This window comes from Pan troglodytes, chromosome 5 (genome assembly GCF_028858775.2).
Source record: "Pan troglodytes isolate AG18354 chromosome 5, NHGRI_mPanTro3-v2.0_pri, whole genome shotgun sequence".
Taxonomy (NCBI): domain Eukaryota; kingdom Metazoa; phylum Chordata; class Mammalia; order Primates; family Hominidae; genus Pan; species Pan troglodytes.
In genome coordinates this window covers 87375974-87402922 of record NC_072403.2, presented here as the reverse complement: position 1 = coordinate 87402922, position 26949 = coordinate 87375974, and the positions used below count along the sequence as shown (strand labels likewise).

General features: G+C 37.5%; 1 protein-coding gene across 4 annotated transcripts in view; it reads left to right on the top strand.

Annotated features, from left to right (window-relative positions):
* FILIP1 (filamin A interacting protein 1) overlaps positions 1–26949 on the top strand; it is a 200186-nt gene that overhangs the window by 53718 nt on the left and 119519 nt on the right. For all 4 annotated transcript variants that reach the window (XM_001144104.8, XM_016955868.4, XM_009451565.5 and 1 more), the window contains exon 2: positions 23645–23926. In XM_001144104.8, the coding sequence (XP_001144104.1) occupies positions 23651–23926 (276 nt within the window). In that variant the 5' untranslated portion in view covers positions 23645–23650. The remainder of the gene's footprint in view (positions 1–23644; positions 23927–26949) is intronic.

The window sequence follows — 26949 nt, the reverse complement described above, 5'->3', positions numbered from 1 at the left end:
CTAATCCAATTGCACCAAGATTTGTTGCTTGTGCATTATGTGAAAGCCCTATGCTAATTGCTGCAGGGGTTACAAGAGTGAATTTGATAGTTTTTGCCCTCAAGCAGTTTATGATCTTGTGGGATTAAAGACATGGCAGTTACACCAAAGCTATAATATGCAGACAAAAATAAGTATAATTTCTGTTTCCATTTTTATATCTTACTTGGGTTAAATTTATCTTAGGCTTTCTAATCAAAGCCCTGTGAAATAAAGGAGGATAAGAAGAGGAAAAGCAAAATCCCCAGGCTGACTGTACTCATCAGTTGCTGTGAATAAACTGGCTCCAAAGTATGAGATCCAGATGTTGGATTTATATCACAGCTCAGTGAATGACAAAAATCATAGTACTATGTCTTTTATTGCTTCACTATTTATATATAACCTATGATGAAGCATTAACCTTCTTTGGCTAATATTTCCTGCCCCAAAAGACCACTAGCAGGCATACAACTGTGCGCAGCTGGAAGAAGCATAGCCTGAAATTCATGACAGTAAAACAGGTTGTCTTTCAACTGTCACTGTGCCACATAATGGAATGTAACAGAGATAATGCAGGAGTTGTTACAATGCAGTTTGGCTGAGACAGCCGTGATACACAGGGCCTTGTCTTTAAAATCTTTCTTTTAAAATTATTTGTTTTCAATAAATTAATTCATGAAATCTTATAACTTACTCCTATGAAAAATGCAACAGTTAATGATTTCCCAACTTAGATTGGAGAAACTAAGGCACAGAGCAAGCAGCTAATTTCTTTGAAATGCCTAGTTACCAGTTAATTGCTTTGGAATGCCCAGTTAGTCTCCTAGCCAATGTTACTAATGACTAATTCTCGGTTCTTGATGACAGTTCCTCCCCAGCTCAAACATGTTCTCAGCAGATCATGAAGGACACTGACCAATAAGTACATCTCTCCTTGTTCCATTAGAGATGCATTAGAAGTCTTCAAGGTCACCATTTGTTTGTATATATCTTTGACATCATCTTTTTGGACTGTACTTGTGGCAGTTACCTCATAGTGAGCAAGGAGAGATTCCCGACTGTATCAACACATCAGCAACTGTTACCGAAATATCACAGACCCAGGCTCTCCCATGAGGCATCTCTGGCCAAGAGGATTGCTGAAATGAGGATTGTGAGGAAGATGAGAAAGCCAATATTCTTATGAACTAAGCTTTATTTCTAATAAAAGAAAGAAAAACAAGAACAAAACATTGACTGCAGTTCAAAATCCAGCTTGTTTTCTTTACAGAGGCCATTTGTTTTAAGTTTGTCCATACAAACTCACATATTTTCTCCCTAGCTTATTGTCACATACTTCAAGAAGACAAATTATTTCCTTCTGATTTTTTCCTCCTTTTCCATGCTATTCTGTCTGCTTTGAACCAGCCATAATACTGTGGACTGAGGCATGATCTTTATCCTTATCGGGCACAGCAAATGATGCCAGGTTTATCTGGTATATCTCTCCAAGTTCTGTCTTCATAATATTTCACTTAGGAATGCAGGGAAGTTTTTCCAATCTGATTCCGTCTGCATGGAAAAGTGAGAGTGGGGAGTTGAGGCTGCAGGAGTTATTTGGCCCTTTCTCAGTGGTGTGCTGGAGCCAGCTGGCACTGGCTTGCAGGAACTGATTGTGCTCATCTCTTCTCAACTCTGCGTTCAGTAATGTCATGCTGGTAGCTTGAAATTGACCATGATGGGGGTATTTACACCATGGGAAGTGCAAATGCTACCAATCAAGTCCTTCTTTTTTTATTTTTATTTTTTCCTGGAGAGCTGGCTTACCAGCACATCATTTCCCATTGTCTTGACCTAAACACAGAGGATTTCTGCCAGTGTCCATTAAAATGTCACCGCACTTCTGGCTTATTGTCAGCACAAATTGGCAACCCAAAATGAGTTAGAAAGAGATGAATTCTCTCCACCTGTCTCGTCATCAAAAGATAGCTTTGGGACAGGGCTTTATCTGTCCCATAATCTCCATGAGCAACTCTGTAAAGCTCCACCGTATAATTATTGATTTGTGACAAAAGTATGCTTTCTAAGTAAATGCAGCCTCAAGGTAATCTATGATTCCCTTGTACCTACTTCTAACCAGATTACTCCCACTAGATCTCCTGTTCCTAGAAGGAACTTAGAAGCCATTCTGCTTCCAACTTTGGTGCATACAATGTTACAATGGAAGCTTTTTGCAGAAGTGTCTTTTTTTTTTTTTTTTTTCTGAGACAGAGTCTCACTCTGTCGCCCAGGCTGGAGTGGCGCAATCTTGGCTCACTGCAAGCTTGGCCTCCCAGGCTAAAGTGATCCTCCCCTCAGCCTCCCAAGTAGCTGGGATTACAGGCACATGCCGCTAGCCTGGCTAACTTTTGTATTTTTAGTAGAGACAGGGTTTCACCATGTTGTCCAGGATGGTCTTGAACTCCTGAGTTCAAGTGATCTGCCTGCCTCGGCCTCCCAAAGTGCTGGGATTACAGGCATGAGCCACTGTACCCAGCCTTGCAGCAGTGACTTCTGCAACTCTTATGACTTCTGTGATCCTAAGGGCTTCAAGAGCATCAGGGATTCCAGCCCTGCCATTGGTCTTAAAGAGAAAATTAACAAGAAAATCCCATTATTTCAATTCAGTGTTCCAGTTGATCAAGGTTAGCTGGAATCTACTGTACTATGCTCCTTCACTCTTCTGAGTAATTAAAGCCCTCAAGCAGATTAAATAAGCAGAGATGAGTGTGCCTTTAGTGTGTGAGAAGTTTGAGTGGTTTAAACCTTAGAGGCTGTGCATCTTCCTGAGATTCTCTTCCTTGGTGCCTTTGATAACACCTCAGTAGTATCAATGATGACAGGAAAAGTCACTCAGCAGAAATCAAGAGAGAAGGAAATGTAAGAGTGTCTCTTGGTAGCTGTCAGGACAGCATTTAAGAGCAGAGTTATTCATCCCTCCCACCCTTGGGGAATTCTAGAAATAGCTGAATAAGGGTCTTTGAGGAAAGTCTCTTGGTCCCCCATCATGGGTGGGAGCAGAGTTTGAGAGGCCGTAATTTTACTGCCAGGTTACTGTATTCCAGGGAACCTGATTTTAAGTTCTCATTGTGTGAAACAGCAGAGGCATAAAAATGTGGAATCTGGGCCGAATCAAACATGATTTAATTGTTAGTTAAGTCCCTAACAATAATTTACCCATTCATTTATATTTCAAGACTTAAAAAGGCAAAGAAATCTCCAATGATTTAGAATCGTCTTCTGAAGAAAAGTGAACAAATCTGTAGGGACCTCTGAATTGATATTGTACCTATGATATAATTTTGTTCTTTGAAAAAAATCAACAGCCAGAATACAGAGTACTTTTTCGATTTTTTAAAAGGCTACATTAAAAATTCACTCTCCATTTTATGAGGCCAGCATTATCGTGATACCAAAGCCTAGCAGAGACACAACAAAAGAAGAGAATTTTAGACCAATATCCCTGATGAACAGAGATGCAAAAATCCTCAATAAAATACTGGCAAACTGAATCTAGCAGCACAGCAAAAAGTTTATCCACTATGATCAAGTGAGCTTCATCCCTGGGATGCAAGGCTGGTTCAACATACACAGATCAATGAATGTAATCCATCATATAAACAGAATGAAAGACAAAACCCGCATGATTATCTCAATAGATGCAAAAAGGCCTTCGACAAAATTCAACACCCTTCGTGCTAAAAACTCTCAACAAACTAGGTATTGATGGGACGTATCTCAAAATAATAAGAGCTATTTATGACAAACCCACAGCCAATATCATACTGCATGGGCAAAAGCTGGAAGCATTCCCTTTGAAAACTGGCACAAGACAGGGATGCCCTCTCTCACCACTCCTATTCAACATAGTGTTGGAAGTTCTGGCCAGGGCAATCAGGCAGGAGAAAGAAATAAAGAGTATTCAATTAGGAAAAGAGGAAGTCAGATTGTCCTTGTTTGCACATGACATGATTGTATATTTAGAAAACCCCATCGTCTCAGCCCCAAATCTCCTTAAGCTGATAAGCAACTTCAGCAGTCTCAGGATACAAAATCAGTGTGCAAAAACCACAAGCATTCCTTTACACCAATAATAGACAAACAGACAGCCAAATCATGAGTGAACTCCCATTCACAATTGCTACAAAGAGAATAAAATACCTAGGAATCCAACTTACAAGGGATGTGAAGGACCTCTTCGAGGAGAACTACAAACCAGTGCTCAACGAAATAAGAGAGGATACAAACAAATGGAAGAACATTCCATGCTCATGGGTAGGAAGAATCAATATTTTGAAAATGGCCATACTGCCCAAGGTAATTTATAGATCCTATGCCATCCCCATCTAGCTACCAATGACTGTCTTTACAGAATTGGAAAAAACTACTTTAAAGTTCATATGGAACCAAAAAAGAGCCCACATTGCCAAGACAATCCTAAGCAAAGAGAACAAAGCTGGAGGCATCACACTACCTGACTTCACACTATACTACAAGGCTACATTAACCAAAACAGCATGGTACTGGTACCAAAACAGAGATAGAGACCAATGGAACAGAACAGAGGCCTCAGAAATAATACCACACATCTACAACCATCTGATCTTTGACAAACCTGACAAAAACAAGAAATGGGGAAAGGATTACCTATTTAATAAATGGTGCTGGGAAAACTGGCTAGCCATATGTAGAAAGCTGAAACTGTATCCCTTCCTTACACCTTATACAGAAATTAATTCAAGATGGATTAAAGACTTAAATGTTAGACCTAAAACCATAAAAACCCTAGAAGAAAACCTAGGCAATACCATTCAGGACATAGGCATGGACAAGGACTTCATGACCAAAACACCAAAAGCAATGGCAATAAAAGCCAAAATTGACAAATGGTATCTAATTAAACTAAAGAGCTTCTGCACAGCAAAACTATCCTCAGAGTGAACAGGCAACCTATAGAATGGGAGAAAATTTTTAGAATCTATCCATCTTACAAAGGGCTAATATCCAGAATCTAAAAAGAACTTAAACAAATTTACAAGAAAAAAATCAACCCCATCAAAAAGTGGGCAAAGGATATGAACAGACACTTCTCAAAAGAAGACATTTATGCAGCCAAAAGACACATGAAAAAATGTTCATCATGACTGGTCATCAGAGAAATGCAAATCAAAACCACAATGAGATACCATCTCACACCAGTTAGAATGGTGATCATTAAAAAGTCAGGAAACAACAGTTGCTGGAAAGGATGTGGAGAAATAGGAACACTTTTACACTGTTGGTGGGACTGCAAACTATTCAATCATTGTGGAAGACAGTGTGGCAATTCCTCAAGGATCTAGAACTAGAAATACCATTTGACCCAGCCATACCATTACTGGGTATATACCCAAAGGATTATAAATCATGCTGCTATAAAGACACATGCACACATATGTTTATTGTAGCACTATTCACAATAGCAAAGACTTGGAACCAACCCAAATGTCCATCAGTGATAGACTGGATTAAGAAAATGTGGCACATATACACCATGGAATACTATGCAGCCATAAAAAGGATGAGCTCATGTCCTTTGTAGGGACATGGATGAAGCTGGAAACCATCATTTGGAGCAAACTATCACAAGGACAGAAAACCAAACACCACATGTTCTTACTCATAGGTGGGAATTGAACAATACACATGGACACAGGGCAGAGAACATCACACACCGGGGCCTGTTGGGAAGTGGGGGGAGGGGGAAGGGATAGCATTAGGAGATATACCTAATGTAAATGACGAGTTAATGGATGCTGCACACCAACATGGCACATGTATACATACGTAACAAACCTGCATGTTATGCACATGTACCCTAGAACTTAAAGTATAATAAAAATAATAAAAATAATAAAATAGTAAATAAAAATCTTAAAAAAAATTCACTGTCTTTGAGCCACTGTGGATGAAACCTATATGGCCTTGCATAGTAACATTTTGCAGAATTGGCTTTGTTAAAGAAATATCAATTTATTTTTAGAATAAACTAAAATAAAAGTTGACTTGGAAATAACTCATTCACCTAATCAGCTAGCATAGGCAAAAATCTTCCTAATTTCTCCAGCTCTCTCTGTGATTTATCTTTTCAATGGGAACAGTTTTGTTACTGTGAGGTCCATGCTGACACAAATCATCTACAACTCCTTCCTTTACCAAGGGCCTGGCCCTTTGAAATCACTCAGTAACAATGAAACAATAAAGTAGGTCCTGAAAATAATTCGAAAACAATAAAGTAGATCCTGAAAATAATTTCATAGGTAACATTTACATCAAGTCTGTCTTCAAACTTAGTTTTGAGTAGTAAATTTTAAAGTGACAAAGATTTACTCTAAAATCACCTTTTCAATGATACATTCATATGTAGATAAGGTATGGTATTTATAAATATGCACTTGACAACTATTTAATAAAAACAGTGGAACTATTTTGGTAAAACTGAAACAGTGTATCAAATACAGGGTATCACTAGTTTACAATCTAGGTGAAATCTATGGAGAAATAGAAAACCTCTAAGTCTTTGGTCCTGGCTAGGACTTTTGTTCAAGCAGAATCCTGCTATTTATAATCCTTAGAAGAGAAACTTTATTTTTAGACAATTCATGTATGTCACTATCTTTTGCATAGAGTACTATAAGAGATTTTTAAAAACACATTCCTCTTATCTTTTGAGGTTTTGATTTGTTTTCTTTCATATTTCTCCTTATCCTCCCACTAGTCTTTGTGTATATTCCCTTGGAGCAGAAGTGTAGAAAGGACAGAGGGGTGTTTAGGTCTGTTACCTCAGTTGGCCCAGGAGTCCAATACTGCAGGCTCCTTCTCTGCCTAGGACAGCTGGCTGTGCCTGGTGTGGGGGAAGTCCTTTGTTCATTGGCTATGCTACACCCTCACTCTGGTTTGTCAGCTGTCTGGCAAATCTCTGTCCTTGGCCACAAGTGTCATTAGATGACAGCATATGAACGACTCAAGGCAAACACACCAGCACTCCTAGAAAAGCAATTCTCAATTTATGTTCTGTGGATGGTGAGTCATGCTAGTATACTAAGAATAGGGGTGAACAGAAAACAAGGGGAAGAAGGGTAAAGGACACCCTCCCTGGTTCAAATTTGGAAAATACTAACTCTGGGCATTTTTGTTGGCTTGAATGGCAGCTGATGAAAATAAAGTGTCAACAAAATAAGAAGATAGTATTAAATTACTGGGAAAATATTTTTTCTCATGCCTACATGAGAAACAGACTTTACTATTTATGTACATCTTAAATTTTAGACATTAAAAATTATAGGAACGTAGCCAAAATTAAAAATAACCTGTGTTTTGTACTTTCTTGATGTGTAACTATAGAACGTTCCTTGACCTTCCTCTGCCCTCATGCTCAGTATTTAGTTACCATGGCTACCGCCAAGGCTCACTTTTTCTTTTTTTCTGATGTGAATGGATAACAGTGCCGTATGAAGGACAAACTGAAGGCTGAACATGCAAACTCAGAGTGTAGTCTTATTATAACATGCAACTTTCCTGAGTTCATCTGTTGTGTTTTGCAATATACATACTTATTATTTTGCTGCACTTGTCCTCCATTTTGAACTTTTCCTCCTAGGTTCACATCAAACCACAAGACAGCTATGTGTTTTTGTGCTTTTCCCTTGGCCTGCAAAGAGCTTACTTTCCCCTCTTAGGGACCAACAGGAGTACCATCTGCTGGGAAATGCTCAATCTTCAAAGCCTGCACCTCTGTCCTAATCCACAGCCATTTGTCTTTGCATGTTTTTAATTTCTTATGATCTTAGCAGTTATTCAGGATTAGGTGTAGTTAATCCTCAGATATGAGACTGCCACTAATTTGGGATTAGGTCTAGTTAATCCTCAGATATGAGACCACTACTAAAGCATGTCCCAAGATTTCTTTTATTTTTTAAATTTGCTTAAATGTCTGTTTTGTAGACCAGTTTTCACATGAGAAGTCATTGGGGTGTGAGCTGTTATTATATATATTTAGGATGTCTTTTATACTATATACATATAATATTTGTTATAATTACTTCATTTTGTTATTTTTTTCTGTTTTTTGATATGATTTATAATACACCTAAAACATAAGGAGAGTAGCATAACACATAATTTATAAATACATATACATGTTTTGGGATAAGTGATTAACTTTTTTATTTATCAACTATCAAACAAATTTGAAAACCACTGTATTAGTCTTTTCTCACACTGCTATAAAGAAATATCTGAGACTGGGTAATTTATAAACAAAAGAGGTTTAATTGATTCACAGTTCTGCATGTCTGGGGAGGCCTCAGGAAACTTACAATCATGGCAGAAGAGGAAGCAGGCACGTCTTACATGGCAGCAGGAGAGAGAAGTGAAGGGGGAAGAGCCCCTTATAAAACCATCAGATCTTGTGAGAACTCACTCACTAACATGAGAACAGCATGGGGGAAAATGCCCCCATGATCCAATCACCTCCCACCAGGTCCCTCTCTCAACACTTGGGGATTACAATTTAAGATGAGATTTGGGTGAGGGCACAAAGCCAAACCAAATCAACCACTCTCTTAGACTATGACATTCTTGAGGAAAGCAACATGTTTTATTTTTGTGTGTGTGTCTTTGCATCCAGCATGGTGCTGGTGTGCTTGTTATGCAGTATCATGGGACGCAAAAAAAGTTTGTGAAATGAAATATAACCCATAGTTTTCATGCTGAGAAAGCCTGGGGTGTAACAGTAAAAGATCAGTATCATATTTCCTTGACTTCATTTCTACCTGAACTATTGTAGAACCTTCTCTTCACTTTCTGCCAGGTTAATTTAAGAGGTGGTCCCCAGGGCATGTTCCTTAGGCCTTCCAAACACTGTTCTGCTCCTGAGCTGCCTTTGAAGATTTGTTGATGCCTCTGCTACCTCTTCTGGTTCCAACAGGGACCATTCAGGAGTGCCCCCAAATCCACTTCCTGTCTCCTGCATAGCCAGTTCTTACAGAGCCTTTCCTGGTGTGCTTCTATTTACACCTGCTAGGGGCCTCAGCTTTGGCTGCATGCCTGTAGAGGCATCCTGAGGAACCCATTCCCTGCTATGCACAACATTCCTTCTCCCCTTGGAAAGTAACATTGACCTTGGATCAAGCTTGTAGATGGAGCACAGCTTCTTCTTGTTGGACAATTCCTCTCCAGGACGTTTCTTTGACCACCCTACACACAGAGTTGGCCTCTTGCTTCCACCCATCCCCCTTGCATTTCTGTTTGCCATCCAGGCTTGTCTGGACTGGACCCTAACTCAATTGGTTTCAGAGGATAGATGGATAATAAACAGTGATGCTGGCACAGTAGTTGTGTATGAAACCCCTGAGAACTAAAAATTCTTCTTTTTTTCTAAATTGAAACATGAAACTCTCTTGGTGTAGCTTTTGTTTTTCCCCTTAGGTACAGAGAAGAATTTCTCTGCAATAACAAAAAAAATAGTGCAAACATAGTAATAAACACATGGCAATTGACTCTTAGTGCTAAAGAGGTAATAGTGAGTAATAAGGATTGTGGTAAACTAGCTAGTAAATGCTCCATCTAAATGGATAAGCTACTACCCAACTCCAGCTAAATGTAGCTATGCAGGACTAAAGGTCAAGTGGTGCCAAATATTCTGACTTTTTCAACAAAATCTGAATGGATTATTTGTGAAATCTGATACAAAAATGTCTCATTAAGCACACACACACTGAAACCATGTCTGCAAAGAAGGTTTGGTCAGTTGGGCATCATTTTGTAATCCACAAGTCTAAACCCTCAAGCAGTGACCCTGCTGGAAAATGAATGATAATGTGGCATATAATCCTTTCATGGAAATAATTACAGTTAATATTATTTTTATCCAACTAAGACAAGTATTTCTAGTTTAACTTTGAGAAGGCAGAGTTGCTGGTTGAAATAGGTAGATATACTGGGGCTGGGGCTTCTTTGCAATTTTCTGGACTTAACTTAGTCCTACTTTGTCCTAGAGCATTTTTTCTCCATGTTTGGTCTTGGGACTAACAGCATCAGCATCACCTAGAAACTTGTGAGAAATGCAAATTCTCAGGCCACACCCCAGTCTCACAAATTCAGAAACTCTGGAGGTGGTGACCAATAATCTGTTAACAAGCTCTCCAGAGGATTCTGAAGTACACTGAAGCTTGAGCACCACTGCCCTAGGCTTTTAGAGGGAGCTTTTCCACTTGCAGTATGCTCCTGGAGCCCTGCAGGCTGGTATAGTCTTGGTACTCCTGCTCCTCCACCCTCAACACCAGGTTTTAGAAGCAAAGATATGCCTGATATGTGAACCGTGGGTTCAGCTTGGCTTTCCAAGAAAGTAATATTGGACTGAGACTCAAACAAGGAGGCTGGCACTTAGCAAAGAAAAGGGGATTTGAGAATTAAGTATGTTGAGAGGGAAGAGGAGGAAAAAGATATGTCTGCTGTGTTCTTCTTCCCCTCCTTCTGCCAGGGCTTATTTCACAAAGAAGAATAAGCTAGCGATATGATTTAAAGAAAGACCTTCCTCACTCTTCCTTCAACCCACCCTCTTTAAAAATGGCTACTTCTATTTTAATTTCAATCAAAGATCCTCTAGTGTTAACAAACAAAGACAGTGAGGAATATACAGTTACAGTAGTCATGCTGCCATGTGATTTAAATTTAACCAGCTTGATTTCTCAACACCATTCTGTAATTCTGGAAGAGTGAGAGTTCAAAAGGATATGAGGGGTCATGTTTGGGCTTGGGGCACATTTCAAGGAAGTGAGGGATAGAGAGGCCTCTTCAAAAGCAGAATATCACTGGGATTTCATTTTAAAATTTTAGAGAAAGCATAGAAGAGGAGCATGGAAGGGAAAATGAGAAATGTGTCTAAAGTAAGGAGGTGAGGTGGGGCAGAGAGAGACGCAATCGATAGTTTTGGGGCAGAGTACTCCTGTACCATTCCCTCTTAATGAGAGGTCCTCACCAGCCTCCTCTGAGAGGAGCTGTACAGTCATTTCATTGTTGGAAAGACTGAATGAACTCTGGCTGCCTCTAGGCCCCATATGAGTCTTCTTGCTTTTCTTTTTCAAAATTAGAAAAAGAAGAATAGTGATGAGACTTAAAGGAAAATTTCTTTGCATGCATAGTCTGAAAGTCTTATAGTACTTTATAGTTTATAAAACTGTAACCAGTATTATATTTCAAAGTTAAGATACACGTAAAAGTCAGGGGCACAAGTCTAATGATTGATTTTTTATGACTGAATTCAACTTTGCTCTTTACTTACCTGTCCTATACTCCTTCCTTGTAATCCTTGCCAGAGGTAGAGAACTTAATCTATATATTTTCCAGTAAAATTTTATCTGGTGATTATTTTGTTGTTATTACATTCATGTATAAGTCAATCCTAGACCAAATCAAAATTCCATTATCGTCTTTCCTTTGCCTTCTCCCAAGCTCTCCTCCTTTATATCTTGGGGTATCACACAAACACTGAACATCAGTGTTGGGGAGTGGGAGGGAAGTTTGCTAGCATGGTAGTCTGGTGGAAGTAATGGGGGAAACACATCCAGTATCTAGTTTAGACTGGTTTCCCTGCTGCGATCGGGACTGATTACATAATTTGGAGGGTCCCATGCAAAATGAAAATGTGGGGCTGCTTGTTCAAAAATAAGAATTTCAAGATAGCTACAGCAGAGCATTAAACTGAGTGCAGGGCCCTGTGTAACTGTAATGGGTCACATGCCTGTGAAGCCCATCCTGCCTGTATCCTCTGTTGTCGTCTCTCAGCTTGGCCTCTGTTGAAGTAGTGCCCATGGTTCTTTCTTGTAAAATGCCCCTATCTCTACTGCTGTCTTGGAATCCCACCATAATTCACACAAAGGCTGCAGAGTCCTTCAAGTGTAGCTGTGCCTTCCATTTCAGCCCCAGTTTGGGTGACTGCTTGAAGCTGTCTGCCTTGGTGACTCTCCTGTTAGCATGTCAGCTGCCTCTCCAAGCTACCTTCCACTTTTGCTGGGCACGTGGCCACTTCTGTATCTCCTCTATATACTTAGTGGGCATTCATCGCTATCACCTCCTTTCTACAGTCACATATGGCTGGAACTGTATTTCCTGTCTGCATATCCCATGGCATGGCCAATGTCAGCGGAATCCTACTCTCAATTTTTACCCATGAAACAGAATGTCGGGTTCTTCCACCTTAGATTCCTCAAACTTTGTGGGAGAACCCTTTTATGTTCATGTCCTCTTTCGGTTTATCTGGAAGAGAAGAAGTGGCATTTTTTTTTTCTTCTCTCTTATTTTCAGTCATTTTCTAATTACTGTAAACCAGAGGACAGAATGAGGAGTGGCAGAAATCATTTATATTTCTCCCAGTTTAAATACACTCATCATTTCTGTCACATAGTCTCGATCAGGGTTGGCAAACTAAGAACTAAGAGTCAACTCCAGCCACACCCATTCATGTATGTATTGTTTGTTGCTGCTTTTGTGCTACAATAATACAGTTGAGTAGATGCAACAGAGACCGTATGGCCTGCAAAGCCTAAAATATTTAATGTCTGCCTCTTAAAGAAAATGTTTGCCAACCCCTGTGCTAGATGCTCACATTTGAGAGTAAAGTAGTTTTGTCCCTGGTGCTACCTATATGAGGATAATGAGAGGTATTCGATGACTCCAATAGTTAATCTAGCATTGGTTAATGCTTCTTGCCTTAATATTTCTAGTAAATATTTTCACATACATATGGAGAGTAGAACAGGCATTATGATTTCACATACATACACAGTGGGTAGCACATCTAATACTTTATTGTCCTTATTTTACAGATGAGGACACTGTGGGTTGGAGAGTTAAGTGACTTGTCCAGCATTACAGAATACGTGTGTGGGGTTAGGGATGCAGCTCCTTTGATTCCTTGGGGTTAATGGCAAACATCTCTAGGAGGATTCAGCATGTTAAGGAAACAAATGCTAAGGATGTTGATGTATGAGGTGATGAGACACCTTAAGGCCAGTGTGGAGCTGGGTGTGTGCTGAGGTAGGGTGGCTGGAGGGTAGAGAAGATAGGAGTCTAAGGGCCATTATGTGTTTGAAAACATTATTCCAAAAGGTGATGACTCATTTTCTTATATACTTCCTGCCCACGCTGAATCTGAAACTTCTGCATTGTGGCATGACATTTTAGATAAAATAAATTTCTAGCGCACCTTAATTAGTTCATCACAAAGCTCTTCAACTTTATGGCTCTTGTCAGCCTTTGCATTCACATAGCAACTAAGTTTATGCTGATTGCTTGACAGTATTCAGAATGATAAACATCTTTAAACATCAAATAAACATCTTTGACAATCATGTGGTTTCAGTTGCATTCACAGGATGTGTTTTAATAGGAATAATTTTTGCATTTCTCCTTTCTTGGTTTATGTAGTAGCTATGTCTGTTTTCAATTTAGGCTGTATATGCTTTGATCTAATCTAAGACAAGGGATCTCAGGGCCAATTAGAAGAGACAGAAGTTGGGAGGAGTTCAAAAAAGACACAACTTGAGTTCATACATTACAACTGATTTTAAGTTATTCTTTTATGTTATGAAATGCTCTAGGGATTTGAAAGTAAAGGCATTTAAAGGATACCTGAATATAGTTGACGTGTGTACAGGCGATTAGAACACATGAAGTCATAAGCAGCACACAGATGGGGTGATCTGTGCTGTATTTAATTTTTTTTCTTTGTCAGCATAAAGCAATGATATCATCCAAATCACAGCATGTCTTTCACCCCATGGAGGTTAACTTGTCTTATGAACATTGACCATCAACTGGGATTTGCCTCACATTTCTGAAAAATGCAATAAAGTTGGGAATATTTGCTATATAAAGACAAATATTTTTCTATCAGGAAATTTTGTACAGTTGGCTTAATAGAATAATTAATCCACAGACTAGAATTTTTAAAATTCAGTTACTTTAAAAAAACAGTTCTACTCATCCAGTTGTCATAAAATGTTTCTGTTTCTGGAGTCTTAATGACTTTTCCAATCCAAGAAGTCGAAAGTCAAGACTGTGAGGGCAAAGTTACACTTCACCTCCTTTGAAAACCTCAAGTATTGAGGAGTAGGAAGGCAGTGTGAGGAAGAAATGGGGAAAGAGAATGTGGTCTTAGAAGAAAGAGTTATTGCACAAATAAAAGAAAAAATTTTATTGGAATAGTGGGATTCTTTATCATTTATTATTGTTTGAGACTTCTTGGGGGATGCTATGCCCTGTGACTAAACTTATTTCAGCCCATGACAAGGTGACTGTAAATGCATTTGTATTGCAGTAGTATTGATGTGATGGCTAAAGCTTCCATTCAGACTTCTTGCACATGGAGAATCCAAACAGACCTGTGTTCTAGCTCAGGCTTTCCCAGGTGCTGGCCATATTGTTTGGGCAAATGGCTACAAGTCTGTAAGCCTCATTTTCCTTATAAGAAGTATAATTGTAGTACTTGCTTTAGCAGGCTGTTATCAGTGTGTCAGGAAATGATTGGTGCAAAGGTAATAGTGGTTCCAGTCCATGAATTTTAAATCATTAAAACTAAGCTCAAACACATCTTTATTAATCAAAATAGGGATGATTACAATCAATACATTTTTGCCAATGAGAAATAAGTTTGTTTAATCCTGTAGCATAAAAATCCATGCTTCAGGATTCGATGAACTCTTGGAAAGCATTTTCTGGATCCTGCTGGTTATGGAAGTGTTTTCCCAGCAAAAAGTTGTCAAGATGCTTGAAGGAGTAGTAGTAGGTTGGCAAGAGGTCAGGTGAGTATGGCGGATGAGGCAAAACTTCATAGCCCAATTTGTTCAACTTTTGAAGAGTTGGTTGTGCAATGTGTGGTCCGGCGTTGTTGTGAATAACCGGGCCCTTTCTCTTGACCAAGGCCAGCTGCAGGCATTACAGTTTTCAGTGCATCTTATCGATTTGCTAAGCATATTTCTCAGATGTAATGGTATCGCTGGGATTCAGAAAGCTGTAGTAGCTCAGCCAGGCAGCAAACCACCAAACAGTGACCATGACCTTTTTTTGGTGCAAGTTTGGCTTTGGGAAGTGCTTTGGAGCTTCTTCTGAGTCCAACCACTGAGCTGGCCTTCACCGATTGTCGTATAAAATCCTCTTTTTGTTGCGCATCACAATCAGGTTGAGAAATGGTTCAATGTTATTGTGTAGAATAGAGAAATGGATCAATGCTATTGTGTAGAGTAAGAGAAGACAGCACTTCAAAATGACAAATTTTTTAATTTTTGCTCAGCTCAGGAGGCACCCACTTATCAAGCTTTTTCACCTTTCCAATTTGCTTCAAATGCTGTACAACGTAGAATGGTAGACGTTGAGTTCTTCAGCAACTTCTCGTGTAGTTGTAAAAGAATCAGCTTTGATAATTGCTCTCAATTGGTCACTGTCAACTGATGGCCAGCCACTGTGCTCCTTTTCTTCAAGGCTCTTATCTCCTTTGCAAAACTCATTGAACTACCACTGCACTGTATGTTTCTTAGCAATTCCTGGAACAAATGTGGTGTTAATGTTGCCAGTTGTCTCCGTTGCTTTACTACCCATTTTGAACTCGAATAAGAAAATCCCTCAAATTTGCTCTTTGTAACATCATTTCCATAGTCCAAAATAAATATAAAATAAATAACAAGTAATAATTGATTAGCAAAAAAAGCAAGAAATGTACATTAAAATGATGTATAACATAAAACCATTTATTTAAGAATGTATTCCAATATCAAATGGCAAATTTCAACAATGCAAAAACTGCAGTTGCTTTTGCACCAATGTCTATCAGGTGGTTAAGCCACTGCTCAGTGCATCATAAGCTCTTCAGTTAATGTCAGCTATTATTATTGCAAACAAAGGTAATATTTAAGAATAATTCAGCAAATAGAGACTGCTGAGATAATGCCTAAGGTACTTGTCTTTCTGGCTACCAATAGGCTTGTTTTGTTAGTGGCAGGAAAATGGCTGATTCTTATTCAGTTCTGAGCCTGATGAAATACAGGAAGAAATTCTAGTCCTGGCTAACTAGGAGTCTGGTAATTTTCCAGACATTTCGAAACTTTAATTAAACTAAATGGTGACATTCCCTTTTCTTCAGAGGCCAGATGGTATTACTAAAATGTCTGAAAAAAATTATAGTAATCAAGTAGAAAAAGTAAAGGTAAAATTTACCAGAAAACAAAAGAACTTTCATAATCACTTAAATGTGAGGGTCTTACTCTTTTTGTTTAATCAATGATTATATATTACATGCTATGTCTAGTAGTGACAGTGACATCAGAATTATAATAATAAAGAATTATAAATATAAAAATATTTTAACATGTACTTGAGGTTCAAGGATGAATCACTGATGTTGAAAATGCCAGAAAAAATTATGTCATTATGTCATCACCACTGTATATAACAGTATGTTACTAGATAGTTAAATGCTTTTCTCTTTTATATAATTGAAAGTAACCTTTTTCTGTGATTGAAGTAAAAAGGAAAAAAGTTAAAAACCCTGTTATAGATACTGGAAGTGAGTATAAATAAGTGAAGTGTAATACCCACGCTGTAAGATCACAGATCCTGAAGTCATGGGATGTGTTTAGGAAATACTCATGAGACATGAGTCCTGGTTCCAACTATTCCATTGATCAGCCGTGTGACTCTGAGCCTCAGTTTCCTCAGTCGTAGGAGTAGAGGGGCTAGCATGCTAGTTATTTTAGGAAGATAAAATAGAAACGCTATTCTTTTGCAAAGTTGTTTGCACTCTAGATGAGTCAACAAGATTAATACCAGGATCCATTCAAGAACCACGCTAGACAGTATTACTAAGCCCTAAATGGGTGGTACCAACTAGATGTGCTACGGGAGTTTAGCAGAGGAAGTCAGTACGAGCTGAAGTAGGGAAGAGAGATGTTGTGGAGGGACAGTGAGGAGGAGTAGTGAGGAAGGGTGCTGATGTTTCAGGCTCAGTGACAAGGATATAGTACAAGAAGTTCCAGCCTCAAGTTTGAGGGATCCGGTTGAATCTTGCGGTAACCACCCAGGACTCAAGTCTCATGAGTATTTCCTAAACATATACCACGACTTAAGGATCTGGGACCTATGTCCTGGTTACCCTGTTGCCCTGTGGAGCCGATACATCCCTAGCTTTAGAGTAATTGGGAAAATTCAAACAATTTGCATCTCTTTTACTTTCTACACTGCCAGCATTTAGATGCCCAAGTACGTTCCCACTCATCTATCCCCTTTCCATCCTGCAAAATTGTGTTGACATCTCTCATCCTCATCTGCTGTCATTTATACTCCTATTTTCTCTGTCATCTTTTGTTTCTTTATTTTTATTTTAGTGTGTTTCAGCAGAGAGTGGAAATAAATGCAAGTTTTAATTCACCATGTTTATCCCAAAGTGCACGTTACTATCATGAAAATTTTATTATTTTAGTGTTAGAAATCTCTCCAAATATTGCTAATTGCTTTTGGCATCTGTTAACAACAAGTGTATCTAAATATTTCTCCTTTCTAATTATATTTTATCTAGTTACTTTAATTGGAAGCAATGAGTTCTATAAACCTATATTCTAATATGTAAAATGTTATAAATTCAAACCATCAAATGGTGTCTATCAATTGGTATTTCAATGATTTGAAGAAGTCTTATTAAATGTCCTTAAACAGATTATGTTTGGGGCAATAACAATAATATAAGCAAGTGTGAAAAGTGCCAAGTAATTAATACAGAGAACAAGCAAATGTACAAAATTACCCAGGAAGGAGAAATGGCACATGTTGGAATAGTCAGACGAGGCCTGAAGAGTACAAGGGAAGAATAGGCCATTTTAAGAAAGAAATTCATGAGTGAAGATATAACAATAAAATATACCAGACATAATTTGTAATCAGTGACTAAACAAACATGATAAATGTATGGGAGGCATTGAAAGGTAAGACTGGAAATACAATTTTTTGGAAAGTGGAGGATCTTGAATAGTAGGTCATGGCTAGTGGAATGGAAAGTAAAGGACAGCTACAGGACACATTATGATAGAAGAGTCCATCAATTTGGGGATTTTAATTAAAATGTTGGTAAGAAAGGTTACCATCTATTACCATTCAAAGTTTAAAGCTCAAATTGTACATTCTTTTAGACTCCATGCTAATTTTAAAAGATTTCTTATTTCATGGCAGTTCCCTGATCTATTCTCTTGTTATTTTTTGTCTTTTTTTTTTTTCTGGAAATTTTTCTGGGCCTACTGGTACTGTTCTTGAAGGATATTAAATAGAACGTCATAAAATATTTCACCATAGTTTTAAGCTGGAGTAGAATAATATTTTTCTATTTGCCACAGTATGATATTTTCCTTGGCCTTTTCATGACAACATCACTGCAGTGACTCCAAGAGAATCCCTTTCTCTGAATTCTAACATTTTGTGAAATTACTTACAGGAATTTTCAATTAGTCTGAATAGATCTACCCTAATAGGATAAAAAATACTTTAAGTAAAAACCTTAGTTATTTTTTAGGATTTAATAAATGTAGGTAATTAGAAGTAAAACAAATATTTTACATGGCTTGTTGCATAAATAGGATGAAGACAAGAAAGGAAAATTTAGAGGCAACTTGGGAACATTTCTGAGCAATATATGCTATAGAATACGTGATAACCTCATGAGAAATGTTTGAACATTTCGTGAGTTGGGATATTTATATGCGGATTTAACCAATAAGATAACGCACACAGGAAGTAATCTGGCATTGATAGGGAATAAACTAGTTGATTTAATTGGTCTTTTGCATCTGAAAATTCACTGATGACATAAAACTAGAACAGATGTTTTCTTTTTGAGTTTTGGGTGCTTTGGGTATTGTCATTTATGTGTAAGAGAAAGAGTCAGGACAGTTCTGTGGTAATGTTCTGGAAGCTCCACTTGCAGCAGGCCTTTTGCCAGGCCACCTTGTAAAATCTCGGCTTTTCTGTAATTATGTGCTTTCCTTTTTTGCTATGATAATTTTTCCTCATAATTCTATAATTTTAAAATAGAAATTAAATATATAAAATTCTTATGGCATCTCATTCTATGCACTAGGTAGGTTCTTGAAAATATATATAGATAAAATAAAACCAGGAACAGACAGGGGTTGGATACCTGAGAAGCATAGCAAAGATGCCAAAACCTAATTTATACAGAAAAGAAGTTTTTGTTGGTGGTGGGATGGGGAGTATTTTGACCAATGTTGAATCGTAACACAAAAATACAAATCTGGAAAGGAGCAAGAGCAAAGGTGAGAGTGCTAGGGAGAAAATTCAAGGTCAAGATTTGCAAGAGCTAAGGAAGTCTGGGAACTAGAATTTCTGTAGACATTTTTTGTTTCCTTTTTTTTCTTTTCTTGTTCAAATGCTCTAGAAATACTTGTTAACTCAGCATAAATGACTAAAAGGCTTTACATTTGCTTATTCCTGTGATATTTTTCATCTGACAGTATGCTCTGGCATTGTCCAATTAATGGGAGGCTGCAGGGGGTGGGGGGACGCAGATGAAAAGGAGAGAGGACCATAGATAAAAGAGGGAGGCTCAGAATAACATTTGATCTTTCTTTTCTTCACATTCTAGTTAGCAAATTCCATGCAAATTATTGTTGACTACTATGAAAGGAAAAGTAAATATATTTTATGAACTATGTTAAGATAATTTGCTTATCAAAGAGAAGCATCTGTGCTCCAGTTAACATTGATTTTTTAAAAAGGGTTATAAAACGTGATTTGAATCTTCAGTTTATTTATATATTTTTTCTTGGGGAGAACTTTTTTTTAAAGGATATACACTGGGATGATTCGAAGGCGTTCTTGGCTTCTTTCAGAAAATGCTGTCTACACGCCTTAAACTTGCAGCCATGCAATCAACTGTAGGAAGCCTAAGGAGTTCTGGATGCCTTTTCTGTTACCTGCCTGCTACCCTTGTAAGCACAATAGACAGGATTTGGCCAACACTGATGAAGTGTTTACTATTGTTCAGCTCCAGGGCTTTTAACACAATGAGTCTGTAATTGTCCCTGTTCAGACTTTACATCCTGTTTTCATAACTGTACCCTTAATAATTGACCAGATTGCTTCTCAGGAAGACTTTTGAATGATTCATCATCTTAGAAGTTCTGCAGAAGGTTAATTATTTCAGAAAACATATTATTGCTGAGTAACCTAATTTAAATTGCTATGTGAGTGTTGCAAGAGTGTCTGTGGAGGAAGACATATATATGGATTTCTTAAATTTTGTTATGTGAAGTGAGAAAACATCTTAGCATTTGTAGCTTTTTCTATTTTTTGAGACGGAGTCTTGCTCTGTCGCCCAGGCTGGAGTGCAGTGGCACAATCTCGGCTCACTACAACCTCTGCCTCCCAGGTTCAAGTGATTCTCCTGCGTCAGTCTTCCTAGTAGCTGAGATTACAGGTGCACGCCACCATGCCCAGCTAATTTTTGTATTTTTAGTAGAGACGGGGTTTTGCCATGTTGGCCAGGCTGGTCTTGATCTCCTGACCTTAGGTGATCCACCCACCTTGGCCTCCTAAAGTGCTGGGATTATAGGTGTGAGCCACCGCGCCTGGCCTCTGACTTTTTCTTGATCCCCTGATTTATCAGGGATAGCCCTTCTTCCAATTAGCATATGTTTAAGAACTTCGAGGAAAGCTGTAAGGAAAGCTGTATAGTGGGTTAGTATTTAGTGTCCGACCTGAGTTCAAATTCTAGTTTTTCTCTCCACTAGGAGTAGCTGTGTGATACAGGAAAAGATATTTAATTTATTTAAACCTCAGTAGCTTCATCTATAAACCTGAGAGAAATAGCACCTACTTCACAGGGTTGATGTAAATACTAAACAAGGTGCTGTATGAAAAATGCTTCCTATACTGTGTAACACTTAAGAAGCAGTAAGTGAGAGCTATTAAAAATATGAAGAGTATAAATGTCACTAAATGTGACACATGCAAGTCCATTATTGCTTGGATGTTTTCCCCCTCCAAAATAGAATAAAGCATTTTAAAATGTACATTATTTATAGCAGACTTAGTTATTCTTTTGAGAAATTATGTTTATCTTCCTCATAGATGCTAATTCCTTGCTAAAACATTCTTGATTCATTTGTTATTGCTGAGTACTTTTGTATTCCTGAGATAGAACAGGTGCTGATTGCTGACTTCATTGTGAAGATAGATAGAAGACCTCATTTATCTAACCGAGAAAGGACTAAAAATCTTTATGTTCATGCCAAAGGAAAAGTAATTAATGTGAAATTTCAATATCAGAAAAGAAAAATATTTGTTAAGACAAAATTAACCTCATGGGTCTACCACATGAGATTTTCCATCAGCCAAAGTGAATTAATGTGGAAGGGAATAGGAGACTAAAGCTTTCAACCTGAATAATGATATAAAATAATTACATAATTCTAAAATGGGTGGAATTTTTTGTGTAAAAGCCATTAATATAATACTATAATAAACTTTATTTTAAAATATTAATTTCAGAATGAAATTTTTAGAAAGAACTAATATAAAATTGATACTAATAGATTATTTTCTGTATGTTTGCAGATATAACTGTGATTGAGTAAATGCATGTAACATAATACAATCAGATTTAAATACTGTGTAAGATTAAGCACTTCCTGTGCTTTGGGAACTATTGTCTGACATTTCTGTTAACTCATGATTTAATGATTTAAATTAAAGTTGTCAAATCAATATTTGATATGTCATCTCAAAGAGCTTTAAGATCTTATAGAGAAAATTATTTCAGATAAAAGGAATTCACATGTGGTATGAAGTCGTACAGAATCACAATTCAGTTTGGGAAGTCCATGTGTCTTAACTGTGAGCCATAACAGGTCATGAGTTAAATTTGAAACTCTTTATTCATCACTTCTTTTTTTTTTTTTTTTTTGGATTGGGGCTTTAGTCAGTCCATTCTGCCCACAAATAAGCTGTGATAAAATACAGTAGGTTTGTTCCAAAGTGCTCTGGCTTCCATTACAAAGAAACTTCTATTCTTTGTTGACTAGGGAAACCCAAAAGATACTCTAAAATTGGGAACTAATCATTGAGTGAACCAGAAAACAGGGTGCTAGCGTCAAGAAATATTCCTTTGGTTTATATTGTTAAAAGCTGGGGTGCTGTAGAAAGTTCACACACACATAAAAGTGTCCATTTGCTTACAAGTTCAATTTTTAAAAAAACAGCATTAATGTAGATTTCAAGATTCATTGGAAGAATTGGATATTCACTATCTGAAAGGACACATCACACTGTGTTAATTTTTGTGTTACAAACCTAATGTTTTTTAAAAATCTTTCCTTAGTTTCTTAAGTATGGTTGGGTTCATAAAGGAAATTTACTTTCATATAACAAAGTCCCTATATTTTATCTGGAATGAGTGATGAAAATCTTTTTGCTTAGCTGTTCATGGTAAGGGCTATTTATACTGTGAGTTTTTAAATAAGCCCATGAGCTAATCTACTATATTTAAGGGTTTAGGCAAAATTTGAAATACACCCCCCAGGATATTAGAGCTCTCTTCACAGCACTTTGAGACCTAGCCTGTGAGTTCGGTGTGTTTGTTTGTAACATACCTGTTGGTAGAATTCTTTTGCTCAGAGACTGACAGAGAAACTGTAAAGCATTCCTCATGGGATGACTTGAATGTGCTTCTCATGGGACAAGTTAATATCTTAGCTGCTGCTTTGTCTTTTTTCCTTATTTTACCTCAAAATACTGTTTTAAGTTTTGATTTTGAAATTGATTCATTTTCTCCCAATTCTTTGTGCTCTTATTACTGTAAATGACATTAAAAGACCTGATTTTAAAATAGAGGCTATGGGAAAATAGAATTGCATATCACTAAAAATGACACCACCCTCCTCTTCCCTTTGCTTTTCCCTTTTCCTCTGTCCATTTTAAGCCCCCACCCTATGTGGGCTTTTTTTTTTTTTTTTTTCCCCACTGTGACATCCAACTGGCTCCTGGCAGGGTTTCAGGTTTGATTTTTCTGATAAATAAATAAACTTTTTATTTTATCTTAGAACAGTTTTTATTTATTTTTATTTTATTTTAGAACAGTTTTTATTTATTTTTATTTTATTTCAGAACAGTTTTAGGTTCATAACATTATTACAAAGCTAATACGCATATGCCGTACACCAAGTTTCCTCTATAATTGACATCTCCATTAGGATAGTATAGTACGTTTGTTACAATCAATGAACCAATATTGATATATTATTATGGGGGCTATGTAACAGCAATATGAGTTAGCACTATTGATATTGACATTGATTATTTGGCTTGAGGGGTTTGTCAGGTTAAAATCTTACTTTCATTTTTTCTGAAGACCATCAAAGGGGTTTCCTGAAAATTTTAATGACATGTTAATTTGATTTTTCCTTATTGGTGATGTGGTAAAGCTGCTATAAGTTTCTAAGTATTTAGGCAAAAATAATTTTGATGGTGGTAAAGAACATCTTATCTTTTTTTTATGTATGTGTTGTAGGTGGGAATGAGATCTCGAAACCAAGGTGGTGAAAGTGCATCTGATGGGCATATCTCCTGTCCCAAGCCCTCCATCATCGGCAATGCTGGTGAAAAAAGTCTCTCAGAAGATGCAAAAAAGAAGAAGAAATCAAATAGGAAGGAGGATGATGTCATGGCCTCAGGAACTGTCAAACGACACCTAAAAACATCTGGAGAAAGTGAACGAAAAACTAAGAAATCCCTGGAGTTATCCAAAGAAGACCTCATCCAACTACTCAGTATAATGGAAGGGGAGTTGCAGGTAGAGTCAAACTTTCCCAACTGTTATTGTGTCTTTGGTTTCTAAGCTATAAAATAAGAGAATGTAAATCTGTTCCCCTCTCTGAGTAATGAACTTTATGGGGAAAGGAGAATGTTTCCCTTATTTCTAAATCCCTAGTGCCTGGCGCAAGTTTGCACTAAATAAATATTTGTTGAATGAATGCTAAATGAAAAAGTGCTGATTCCAACTTCAAACTTCTCTAGAAGCAGAAAATTTCTTCATTATATGATTTTGGTGGTGATTTAATACAGATCCTTTCAGTCAGTAGGTAATCAATTAGGTTATCTAATTTAGACATTGACTGTGACTGAAAAATGTAGAAATGCAGTGATTATTAAAATGGAGAGTTCAGGTCAATTGCTAATTTTGCTTTTTTCTAGGAGGTAGAGTGAAAGAGAGAAGGAGAGATAGAGGTAAATAAGGCTTTGTTGAAACCAGCCTTATTGCCCAGTCTTTTCTCTCTTTTTTTAACTTGCAGCCTCAATATTCTACAACATCATAGGAATTGAGATGCACACAAATAAGCAGAGCATTGCATTCATTATGAAGAACCTAATAGTTTCCTAAGCATTTTCACATCCACTATCTCGTATGATCACAATAAAAATGTGGGTATCATCTGTATTTTATAAATGAAGAATCTGAGGCCCAGAAGGATTGAAGGTTTGTCCGGATCTCATCTCAGGCTTCCTGATTCTTCGTCCTATGCTCTTTCCTCTGCCCACCCCCACCAATCTTATTTAGTTGCCATGAGCCATGTCCCTCCCTCCCATTAAGTCTATGTTTCTAGGGACCCAGGAGGCAGGCAGGAAGTCAGGATTCTTCTGAGTTTCTGAGCCCTGAACAATTATATTTCTGGAAGTAGAGGAACAATACTTTTTTTTTTTTTTTTTTTCCTGGAGAAGATGACTTAAAGAGTGGAGCTACTGTTTTCATTTTTGTTTTTATTAGTTTCTTAGCTTGCATGAGCCTTTGAAGGAATACTATTAGGTTGGTGCAAAAATAATTACTTTAACAATTGCATGAAATAAAATCCTTGTTGGCTTATGGGTGCTGTTAGCTTTAGTGAGGTAATTGGCAACCTACTCTAAACTAGGGTGGGTCACTCTGTTCCTGTTATCATCTGTGTGTGCATACAGATAAGGAAATCCCTGGGGTAAAGAAAAACAAACAACATACAAAACTCAAGTTTAAACAAACAAACATGATTGAGCTTACCATTTACAGACTGAGAAAAATCACACTGGCATTTCACAGCAAAAGATAAAATTTTCTAGAGCAGCCACTGTTACTAAAAATAGCTTCACCACTCCCAGAAATGTGGTTAGTGTTTTTGTCTATTAACATTGGTTGTGTACAGAGGCAGAATTACTTTACCTTTTAAGCTGCCCCCAGCCGAAAGCTATTGACCTGAGTGAAAGGTACAATTTTTGCCTTAGAAACCTTTACAAAACTACATCATTAGCTCACTTTTCTCCATCCATAAAGGCTCTTGGGAAGCCCGTGGCTCTTGCAGACTCTAATTTCTGCGTAATGCTATTACATCATGGTGAACTCTGGAAAGTATTTAAGATTCATGTGGTTTTTATGTTTATAGTGGTGCTAGATAAGGTTTCAGATCCTAGATATGCAAAATATAAACTCACACTTCTGAAATATTAAAGAAATTAGTCAGACGGCTCCAAAGAAATGCATTTTGCTTTCCATTAATCTTTATAAATACAATATACCTACATTACACAATAGATATATTCTTGAGCAGCTATCAATAAATAAAAAGTGCAAGACATCATTTATGTGGGAGGCAGTGAAGACAAGGATAATGAAGGACCTGCTATTTTAAGGAATTCCCTGGTGAATTCATTTGCAAAGCAGATAATCTATTCCATATATATATGCACACACACATATACAAGTCCATATATATAAACATATGTCCTTGTAAATGCAGATTTAGCCATGTTAGATTTGTTTAAAATGAGAAAGCTCCTATATTTAGAACTATAGATATATATTCTTGTAGTAGTAGACACTTGTCTTCTAGTAGCATTGTCATACGGGAGGTGTTGTAGCTAAGAGTGGGAGGGAGTTAACATTAGCAAATGTGGGTGGACTGGTAAAAATGTAGAAGTTATCAGCCATCATACTGAATGGGCAAAAGCTGGAAGCATTCTCTTTGAAAATCGGCACAAGACAAGGATGCCCTCTCTCACCACTCCTATTCAAGATAGTATTGGAAGTTCTGGCCAGGGCAATCAGGCAAGAGAAAGAAATAAAGTGTATTCAAATAAGAAGAGAGGAAGTCAGATTATCTCTGTGTGCAGATAACATGATTTTATATTTAGAAAACCCCATCGCCTCAGCCCAAAAACTCCTTAACCTGATAAGCAACTTCAGCAAAGTCTCAGGATACAAAATCAATGTGCAAAAATCACAAGCATTTTGATACACCAATAATAGACATACAGAGAGTCAAATCACAAGCAAATTCCCATTCACAATTGCTACGAAGAGAATAAAATATCTAGAAATACAACTTACAAGGGATGTGAAGGACCTCTTCAAGGAGAACTACAAAACACTGCTCAAGGAAATAAGAGAGGACACAAACAAATGGAAAAACATTCCATGCTCATGGATAGGAAGAATCAATATCGTGAAAATGGCCACACTGCCCAAAGTAATTTATAGATTCAATGCTGTTCCCATCAAGCTACCACTGACTTTCTCCACAGAATTAGAAAAAACTACTCTAAATTCCATATGGAACCAAAAAAGAGCCTGCATAGCCAAGACAATCCTAAGCAAAAAGAACAAAGCTGGAGGCATCGTGCTACCTGACTTCAAACTATACTACAAGCCTACAGGAACCAAAACATCATGGTACCGGTACCAAAACAGATATCTAGACCAGTGAAACAGAAGAGAGGCCTCAGAAATAGCACCACACATCTACAACTATCTGATCTTTGACAAACCTGACAAAAACAAGCAATGGGGAA